The sequence below is a fragment of the Ascaphus truei genome, chromosome 15, assembly GCF_040206685.1.
Source record: "Ascaphus truei isolate aAscTru1 chromosome 15, aAscTru1.hap1, whole genome shotgun sequence".
Classification (NCBI taxonomy): Eukaryota; Metazoa; Chordata; class Amphibia; order Anura; family Ascaphidae; genus Ascaphus; species Ascaphus truei.
Window position 1 is genome coordinate 50555990 of NC_134497.1, and position 11119 is coordinate 50567108.

The 11119-nt window shown below is 42.5% G+C and overlaps 1 protein-coding gene across 2 annotated transcripts in view; it reads left to right on the forward strand.

Annotated features, from left to right (window-relative positions):
• SDC4 (syndecan 4) overlaps positions 1–6310 on the forward strand; it is a 29479-nt gene extending 23169 nt beyond the window's left edge. For both annotated transcript variants that reach the window (XM_075572587.1, XM_075572589.1), the window contains exons 3-5: positions 1553–1584; positions 2060–2249; positions 4903–6310. In XM_075572587.1, coding sequence (XP_075428702.1) covers positions 1553–1584; positions 2060–2249; positions 4903–5057 — 377 coding nt within the window. In that variant the 3' untranslated portion in view covers positions 5058–6310. The remainder of the gene's footprint in view (positions 1–1552; positions 1585–2059; positions 2250–4902) is intronic.
• The last annotated feature ends 4809 nt before the right edge of the window (positions 6311–11119 follow it).

Below are 11119 nucleotides of genomic sequence, written 5' to 3' on the forward strand. Positions count from 1 at the left end.
TAAAGGATCAAACTCGTTCTCTTCTCTTTGTGTAAAGAAAAAAATTGCATGAATGAGTCAAAGTGCCCCGACCTTGTTTAATGTAAGCAAGTCGCAGCAGTTAAATGTACATTGTGTATATGTCTGTTTGAAAAAAATAAAAAAAAATGATGGCTGCTCAAATTACTGTGAAACGTGTGGAGACAGATTTGGCTTTATAACTGCGTAGGAAAAACACAAGGTGTGGCTGAGAGTTTGCAAAACAAGATTGTAGCGTAGGGCAAAAGTCATATGCTAAACCTGTTTATATATCCTTCACAATAACAAACTGCAGAACATTTTTGACCCGAAGTGCATTTGAAACATATTTTTACTGCAGAGGTTATCAGACGTTTTACCCTCTCGATTGATCACTTTTTGTTTAATTGTTTGGAAAACCACTGTGTTTACTCCCTTCTATTTGACCGTGTATTTGTATGTGTGTACAATGCACTTTGTAAAAACTGGTTCTATTACTTCACCGAAGACTTCAGCACGGATATGCTGGCTGATGACACGCTGGGCTATATCTTCTAAGCAATGCTCAGCCAAACTCCACCTTACAGCTCATTCCCTTGGATTGTTATGTGACCTTTTGCTTGGGAATGCTTGGTTCATATTGGACAATGAAGCCGTCCAACACTCACTGTAGAAGAGGGAAATTGGGTGCAGTCACTGGGTTTATGCAGGTGCACAGAGATCTTCCCCGACTGGGGATACCAATATTATTGATCACATCCCCCTAAAACATGAACCGGCGCTCCAGAGGTCTTCATACACAAAAAGACATTTTAATCCACCCACTCACTTTAGAGAGCTGACTCCTACAAAGACCACAAATTAAAATCTTTGGGGGCAAAACAGTGGTGCAGAAGCCATCTTTTTGAGAACCACCGGTTACTGTGCAGGAAATTGTGCCTGGAGCAAACACTGGGACCTTTTTACTAAAGCTGCCTCCACTGCATAAAGTGATGCAAAGTTAGGCTGCGCTTATAGTGCCGGCGACGCGACGTCGCCCGAAAACAAATGCATTGCCACCGGTGAAAGCGCTTATAGTAAGCACGACAGCGACGGGGCGACACGATTTTTGGTAGCCATAAATATTTGATTTTTCAGGGGCTGCCGCCTCGTGACAGCCCCTGAACCAATCAGTAGCCTGGTCGCCCGCGACGCCATTGCAAAGCGAAATACAACTTTCGCTTGCAGCGACGGGTGGGGTCACGCATCGCCGTCGCCGGCACTATAAGGGCGGCTTTAGCAATCGATTTTATCAAAGAAAATAAACCCATTGCTTCCAATGTGTGTTGTAACACAGGATACATGACATGAAAGTTGTATTATCTAAATTGGATTAACTCATTCAGTGCAGGCGAGGCCTGTAAAACAAAATGTCGCCAGCCTGTAGAAAAAAAAAAGTTGTCTATCACAGTGTTTAATGCAATTAGGTTTGCACTCAAACTGTGTTCCTTTTTAACGAACTACCTACATTTTAACAAGTCGCCTCTTCTTTTTTTTGTTTTGTTTGTTTGTCTAGATGAAATTCCAACAACTCTGGATACACCAACTGTAAGTATTAATTTTTATTTGTTGTTTTTGTGTATTGTAATCTGTGTTTTGGTACAATATTTTCTGACAATGGTTGACTTCCAATTACTAGTACAGAAATGTTCTGAAAAATTGTATCTTTGTTGTAACACTCACATTGTCCTTAAATAATAATACTTAATTGTTTGTTTTGTATAGCGCTGCGCCATAGATCTTATTATCTGTTTTTTGGTGCCTGAGGCACAGGGAGATAAAGTGACTTGCCCAAGGTCACAAGGAGCCGACAACGGAATTGAACTGGGTTCCCCTACTTCAAACTCAGTGCCAGTCAATGTCATTACTCACTGAGCCGCTCCTTCTCCTTTATAAATGATACTCCATTGACATCTGTGATTTGCAGAAATCGGCAATCCAGACTGACTCCAAATAAGATTTGTAGAGAAATGACTGCAAATCTGCAAAAACATGATATTAACTTTTTTTTTTTTTTGTACAGAGTACGTTGGGCAACAGAATCCCTGAAGATGACCCGAAGAAGATACAACCCAATGTCAATGAACCGGTTTTGTCTAATGAAGTTATTCTAAATAAAAAATCTGAGCCTAAAGCTGGTGATCAAACTAATGAAATTATAATGGCCAGCACTGCTCGAGATGGTTTCTTTCAAAGAACAGAAGTTGTTGTTGGTAAGTCTTCTACACCTTCGTGGCGATGAGGGGAGGACATGTTGAGCAAAGCCGAGCGGGGAATTAAAAAACATAATCTTTCGTAAAAAATCTGGGGAGGAGTCTTGGGAGGGAGCACCCTTCTGAGGATTTTTTTAGGAAATAGAATATGAAATAGTGCAAATTGGTGCATGCTTTGAGTGAAATTTAGAACAAATTACGTCATTTATAAATAACTGACCTGCAGTCATTCTGTACATGGCGAGTAATACTGATCTTACTGCTCCTCCCACAAATTCCAAGATTGTTGCACCCCTCCTCATTCTCTCGCCACCTCCCTTCATCCTCTCAGCCCCCCACCCTTCACCCTCCCCTTCATCCTCTTATCCCACCCCTCCCTTCATCCTCACCCCCCTCCTTTCATCCTCACCCCCACTCCCTTAATCCTCACCCCCACTCCCTTCATCCTCTCACCCCCCACTCCCTTCATCCTCTCACCCCCCACTCCCTTCATCCTCTCACCCCCCACTCCCTTCATCCAATCACACCCCCACTCCCTTCATCCTCTCACCCCCCCACTCCCTTCATCCTCTCTCACCCCCCACTCCCTTCATCCTCTCTCACCCCCCACTCCCTTCATCCTCTCACCCCCCACTCCCTTCATCCTCTCACCCCCCCCACTCCCTTCATCCTCTCACCCCCCCCCCCACTCCCTTCATCCTGTCTCGCCCCCCCCACTCCCTTCATCCTCTCTCACCCCCCCACTCCCTTCATCCTCTCTCACCCCCCCCCACTCCCTTCATCCTCTCTCACCCCCCCCACTACCTTCATCCTCACCCCCCACTCCCTTCATCCTCTCTCACCCCCTCCCCCACTCCCTTCATCCTCTCTCACCCCCTCCCCCACTCCCTTCATCCTCTCTCACCCCCTCCCCCACTTCCTTCATCCTCTCTCACCAACCCCCACTCCCTTCATCCTCTCTCACCCCCCCCCACTCCCTTCATCCTCTCTCACCCCCCCCACTCCCTTCATCCTCTCTCACCCCCCACTCCCTTCATCCTCTCTCACCCCCCACTCCCTTCATCCTCTCTCACCCCCCACTCCCTTCATCCTCTCACTCCCCACTCCCTTCATCCTCTCACCCCCCACTCCCTTCATCCTCTCACCCCCCACTCCCTTCATCCTCTCACCCCCACTCCCTTCATCCTCTCACCCCCACTCCCTTCATTCTCTCACCCCCACTCCCTTCATTCTCTCACCCCCCACTCCCTTCATTCTCTCAACCCCACTCCCTTCATTCTCTCCCCCCTCTCCCTTCATTCTCTCCCCCCTCTCCCTTCATTCTCTCACCCCCCCTCCCTTCATTCTCTTACACACGCCCCCCCCCTTCTTTCTCTTACACCCCCCTCCCTTCATTCTCTCACCCCCCTTCATTCTCTTACACACACCCTCCCTTCATCCTCTCTCCCCCTTCCCCCCTGTCATTATCAATCCCACAGGACAGCCAGAGAACACACACACACACACACACACACACACACACACACACACACACACACACACACACACACACACACACACACACACACACACACACACACACACACACACACACACACACACACACACACACACACACACACACACACACACACACACACACACACACACACACACACACACACACACACACACACCCCCCCCAAACAGAGGACACAGCCTCACCTCTCTCTGCTCCATGCTTTTCCTCCACTCTTTGGCCCCACCCCCAGGCTCCTGCCACCTCCATCCTGATTGGCTGCATTACGCAGCAGCAGTCAATCAGGATGGAGGAAGCTGCACAGCCCCCTAGCAGCAGCCCTACTCTGTTCCTTCTCAAGTCCAGATACATAATACTGGTATACACATACATGTGCCCTTAACCCACCCCCCCCCCCCCCTGCACACATACATGTCCAGTATTCTCTCGTTTTTTTTACAGGACAGAGTAACCAAATACTGGGCTATCTGGTTCAATACCGGACACCTCGCAACCCTAGCAATAGAAGTGAAACCAGGGGAGGTCATTGCCATCAGATAGGAACATAGTCATTTTGGCTGAAAACAAAAAAAGACATTGATCTATAGAATTTAACAAGGGATTGAATTCAATCTGAGTGAGATACTCATGATGACAATGCATGAATATATTTATATCAGAACCCGGTGTCCAGGACATACTTGAAAACTAGAGGCAACTCCTAAATGCATTACTTCCTGTTAAAACATTTTATAGATGCATTTATATTGATTCAGAGGAAGACAAACAAAAAACTCTGTTCAACATTCTCCAATTATGCTTCATAAGAGAACAAACATTACAACAAACACTACTTCCTGATTCCAGTAAATGACAGGGGATGTACAAAGCCAGTTAAACAACGTATCTGCAAAAGAAATGGATCCAAACATACCCATCCTATATTTCAGTACATTGCCCTCACAGCTATTTAACACGATGATGGGTAATGCATTAAGTTTGATCTACTTGGATGAAAACGCATTACTCATTTACTGCGTGTTATCCTGTCTCTTAGATTGTCGCTCTGAAACAGGGTGGTACTATAAGATCTAGAGTGATGTTTTTGGAGTGCAATACCCATGTACTAAAACGTCCATGTTCCTTTTTCGCCAGCGCTCATTGCCGGTGGACTAGTTGGGTTACTGTTTGCGATTTCCATCATTGTCCTCCTGTATTGCCGAATGAAGAAGAAGGTTGACGCCAGCTATGACCCGGTCAAGAAACCCATCTACACGAAAGCTCGCACAAATGAGGACTCCATCGCATAAATCACCGCAGCGGCCGACTGTTAACAGACTCCTAAAAGCATTTGAGTGCTGAGAAATAAATTCTTGGTGTATAAACAAATGCATTCCTATACCCGATTTCAAAAGTGATTTTTACAAAATCTTTTATGGCTCACCCTGTTTGACTAAATATAAAAAAAAAGAATAAGCTATAATGCATAGTTTTTTGACACTTAAACTATAGAGTTCTTGCCAATTTTCTTTTGGTATGGCGCACTTTTTTTTTTTTTTTTTTTCTTTTAAATACAAATTCCAAATACTGTATATGTTCCTGTAGATACTCTATTGTGTAATGGAACACAGCGGTACATAGCATTGACGGTATATGCTAAACATTTGTTTAATGGAACCCACCGGTACATGACGTCATACACTAAATGTTTGTTTAATGGAACCCACCGGTACATGACGTCATACACTAAATGTTTGTTTAATACAACACATCGGTACATGACGTCATACTCTAAACAAAACATACTATTTTTGCATTCATTTTTACTTAAACACTAATGCATTTGGTAAGTTAATTATCACAGTAACACTAAGCTATATTATGCTCTACCATTTTCCAGTTAAACCTATTCCCCTTTCAGTTACTACTGTAAGTCTGTGGTGGGGTTTTTTTTGTGTGTTTTGGTTTTTGCATAATGCCTAACTCTGAAAACACACACTTTTTGTTTTTCTTCTATTGTATATGGGGAATGGAGGCGGTACACTTTGTTATATAGTATGATTTGGTACAACTGGCATACATCTGGGAAAAATAGATGAATGTAGTAATAATTGAAACCTGACAATTTTAAGGTATAAAAGTAATAATTGATATGCTAGTTAATAAACATGTATACGTTTGATAACCATTTACGTTGTATTTTATAGTAAATGCTAGGAGCAGATTTGAATAGCATCTTATCTATGTAATATTGATGGTTTGTAGAAATGTCTTTTTTTTTTTTTTAAATAAAGTTCTACTTTTTTTAAATAATTTAACTTTCCATAATGTTTCATTGTATGTTTTTACTTACAAGTTTTAATCAGGGGCATTCTGTTCAGATATATAGGGCAGTCATTAAAAAATGGACACTTTTTTTTTTTTTTTTTTTATGTTTAAATGAAATGGTTTCATGACCTACCGGTTGCTCTGTATATCTTTCACCTCGTCTTAATACAATAATACTTATACCTGTATAAAATATTTCAATGTAGCAGCTATTAAACATTATATATTTATGATTTGAAGCCTCAAATGGGTAGGTTTTATTTCTTATTTCTTCTTAAGTTTCTAGATTAAAGGCACAATCCAAGAGCTTTTTTTTCTTTTTCTTCTAATACCGGATTGAAGCACGGGGTATCCAGAGCTGAACCCCTTTCTTCTCCCTGCTCCCGACGATACTTGCCTCTGTAGGGGGCTCCGGCTGAGCAAGCTGGGGTATGAATTGTTTTAAAAAAAAAAAAAAAAAAAAATATATATATATAATTTTTTTTTTTTTTTATATATATATACCTCCCGCGTCACATAGGCCAATAGGAAGTGTAATCTGATGACGTCATGGCTTCCTATTGGCCCGCAGGACACGGGAGCTATCAGAAACGGCCATTACTTGATTCCAATGTCGGCTAGCTTCCGGTGCTCCCTATGGGGGTAAGTATCTAAGGGGGCAGAAATTAATGGGGTTCAGCTCCAGAGACTCCCTGCTTCAATCCTTTGTTTTAAAAATAAAAAAATAAAGCGCTTGGTTTGACGCTTTAAGACCTGAAAGGCTGGATTGTAATAATGCTTAAACCTTTGCTACCAAATGACAAGCGCATTGTAGCAAAAATGGTTACTTTTTTTGGTAAATCGTTTCTCAAATTTTAACAATGATTTGTTTATTCATGGACATATATATATAATATATAATATATATATTGTGTGTATAATTTTTTTTTTTTTTTAAGTTGTGATTTTAAAACAACTAAAGTGGTACCAAGTCAGGATTCCATGTAACGGATCATTCTTCTGTTTACAAAATCTCTGTGGACGGACTTTATGAAATCATTGCTTGTCCCTTCCCCCTTGTTTTATGATTGTGATTGTTCAGAATGATTGGATTTAAACTTGTTCACTGCCAAAGTAACTTACAATGCATTGGGAAGAAAAGACAGGCCTCTCTAGCAGTAATAAGGGCCTGAGGTTGTTTGGAAGGTCCTAATACTGGATTGGTTAGGAATGGGTAATTTTTTTACAAATATTTTTGTATTATATAGGTGCTATTTTACTAACTTAGTTTATTTTTATATTAATTTTTTTAATTTTATTTAATAAAAATCAGACACCAAACTGTATACTTAGAATAGTTCTCTCTATCAGGTTCTTAACATACTGTATGTGGTAGAGGTTTGGCTTCCTCTTGCTGCTCCCCTCTTATGTGACCTTTGTGTGCTGAACAGGATATTGCACATGCAATGTCCCCCCCTCCCTTTGCTCCTCTCTCTCTAGTAGAGTGTTTTTTTTATTTTTTTTTTATTGACCCTCTAACAGGTTTGGGGTGTGCTGGAGGTTGGATAAACACTTACATGACTGGCACTCCGCCATTCAGAGGCCAGATTCACGGGGGATTTACAATGCACCAATGGGGGAGGAGGGTTGGTTATCACATGCTTTAACTGCTGTTGGTGTTCACTGCCCTTCAAGTCAGTTTGTTAATGAATCTAAAGTTAAGTTTTCAAAATGGATTGCACCTTTTTAGATGGCCAGTTTATCGGCAAAACGTCTTCTGTTTTATAGCATAGAGAACAATGGCATGCCTGTGTCAACAAATCTGTAGAACGTAATGATTTGCTTATTAAAGGAATTGATAAATAAAAAAAATGGCAGTTTTATTTGGTTTTGAAACCATTAGTATAATTACATTTACAGTGATCTACCATTTAGCATGATTTACTGTTTCACAGTGTCCTGCAATAAAGTCCAGTCTGTTCAAGTAACAGTCCTGCAATTACATAGTTGTATAATTGCATAGTATGTAGATGAGGTTGAAAAAGACGTACGTCCATCAAGTACAACCTACTGTATGCTAATTTTAGACGACAAATACTTTATCCTATATTTATACTTACTTATTGATCCAGAATAAGGCAAACAAAAAACCTCAGTGACATATCATTGGATGATATCTCATAAGGGGAAAAATAAATTCCTTCCTGACACCCAGAATTCCTTCCCATGTATACTTATTTGTTATATCCCTGTATACCTTCCCTTTCTAAAAAGATGTCCAACTTTTTATTGAACATATCTATTGTATCTGCCACCAGTCTCCATGGGTAATGAATTCCACATTTTACCTGCCCTTACTGTAAAGAACCCTTTCCTTTGTTGCTGGTGAAATCTCCTTTCCTCCAACCTTAAGGGAATTTCTTACATTGGGATTAATCGCTCTTATTTTTAATGAAAGGTGTTTCCCTAAAATATGAAATCATTCCTGATTTAGGTCCACTAAAAATAATGGGATTTTCTTCTTTGATAACTGACATTTGCAGCTTGAGACGTTGATAAATGCCTCAGTAAGTCTAACAAGGGAATACCATTATTCCAGGAAATTGCCACATGACTAACGTACTTTAACATTTTATTTTAAAATGTTATTGAGTTTAAATCCCGCTGAATTCATTGTGACCCCCATAGTCTGTACACTTGTAAATGTACCATATAGAATCGGCCTATGCCTTTTAGTTCTTTGGTAGGAGCAAGAGAACCGGCATTTTGTACCTGAATCGGTAGGCCAAGTTTTTGATGCAGACCTGTGAAATATCGCTGATTACATATTGGTGACTCAAAGGGAAAAAAGTGTGTGTGTGTGTGTGTGTATGCACGTTTGGGTGGGAGCTGGAGTTTGGACTTCTTTAGAATAGCAAACCAGACACAATTGGGTTATGTGGGAAAAAAAGTGACCACAACAACGTATAAACTACAGCAAAGATAATCCAATTGCGTCTGGATCCCAAATTTCCAGTCAGTGACTTGGCTCACAGAATCTGTGTCTCACCTGTGCACTGCTTCAGTTTCCTCATTGTCCCAGGGTTATCTATATACGCTGTTCAATGCAGTAGAGCATAAAAAAAACTGGATCAGGGGTGGACAACGCCAGTCCTGAAGGGTCACCAACAGGTCAGGTTTTAAGGATATCCCCGCTTCAGCACAGGTGGTATAATCAGTGTCCACCTGTGCTGAAGCAGAGATATCCTTAACCTGGCCTGTTGGTGGCCCTTGAGGACTGGCGTTGGCCACCGCTGCCCTAGAGAATCTGTTGCAATATTCCTGAAATTAATGGGGTTCATAAAGCACTTCTCCCAATGGGACTCAAAGCGCGTCACCGTTAGAGTACAGCGCGCGGCACGCAGCACATAGTCATGGTACAGGCACTGTGCCTGCCCCGCAGAGCTTACAATCTGTGTTTTGGTGCTTGAGGCACAAGGACCAGCACCAAAGAGGACTGTTTTTGTGTATACCTAATCAAGAAGGACTTTTGAACAGACCTTCAAGTCTTCAGGGCTGCAGGACACTGGAGTATCTAGTGAAACGGTATTGTATCTAACATAGCTGTAACACTGTAGGAAAGTCTATTTCTGAGCGCAAGAGTTGTTTTAATTTGATATTTGACAGGGAGATTGGGCAAGACACTACGTAGGATTGCACCCCCTAAAATGGTTAAACATAAACACTTCCTTATTGCCCTGAAATGTTACCAGATTCTGCAATGATCGAGTGTTTAAGGATACTTTCTCAGTGTCCCTTTCAATTTGAATAAGCACACTTCTCTTTATTATAACAAAGATGTGTTTCTCTTTCGTCTGCAGCCCTGTCTTTCCCCATTATCTATTAGCATACAGTACAATGCTTCCACTGCAGCCAGGGATTCTGGGTGATGACATGCAAATGAGCATTCAGTGTCACCTTTTGCTTCAAATCCATTTTTACTTAGACCCCAGTAAGCATATGCCTGGCACATTACACAGCTTTTCAGCACAGCCTACTGTAAGTTCAAGAAGTGCAGAGCCAGCGAACCTATTCAGACATTTGTTTTGACCATTTGTGTCTCAGCAGTGTGAGGCAGGTTATACTGGTTTTGTAATGTGAAGCTGGGATTGGTTTCAACCACACATTAATTAAGTTATGGTGGGTTAAAAAGTGACACAAACCCTCCACCGCCCAGCAAATAAAAATAACACTTGGAGAGTTTATCCTAACTATGAAAACATTAACCTGCAGATTCTTATCTCTTATTGTCCCCTTTACTAATTGCATGTCAGGCCATAAATCTAACTGATATATCTCCAGAGTGGAGCAAACAAGACTGACAATCGCCTCCCTGCTGTTATTGAAAACGGAAAACATTTTCAGACATGCAGAACTGGTTTATAAACGCTTCTGCTTTCAACAAATCAACAATCCAGCCTAAGGCTAAGACCCCAGTGCCTGCGCTGAATGCGCGCCTGGGAGGGTGGCAGTGCGTGCAGTCTAATTCCCTGGTCTGCAGGGGAAAAGATGGGGGAGTGACAGGGGCGTGGCCATGATGTCACCCGGCAGGTTTCCCTCATTGGCTGAACCGCTGGGGGGGCGTGGCCTAGCGCTCCGTCGCCAGTGTCCATTTTAATTTTCAGGTCTGGAAGAAAAACTTGCTGCACAGCATGGCAGCCCCTCCTCGCAGCGGGCTGGGCCCCATTGAGAGGCGGCTCTTGTCCCCACAGCGCCCGCCATAGCGAGCGCTGTAGTAGTCAGTAGGGACCAAGCCTTAACCTTTTAGGCTGCGGCCAGGCAGGGTGCGAGCACGCTGGTGCTCGTATGCGATGACATAATGCTCCCTGCTTGGCCAGGAAATTTGTGGCCGGCTATGTGTGTGCGCGGGAGCGTATCGGGAGTGCGGCCATGATGTCACGGAGCTGGTTCGCCCTCATTGAGTGAACCGCTCACGTTGCGCGCCAGCGAGAGACAAATTCAATTTTGCTTGCTTCGGCGAGCAGGCGCATTCGCTCGCTCATGCTGGCCACACACATTGCTGCAA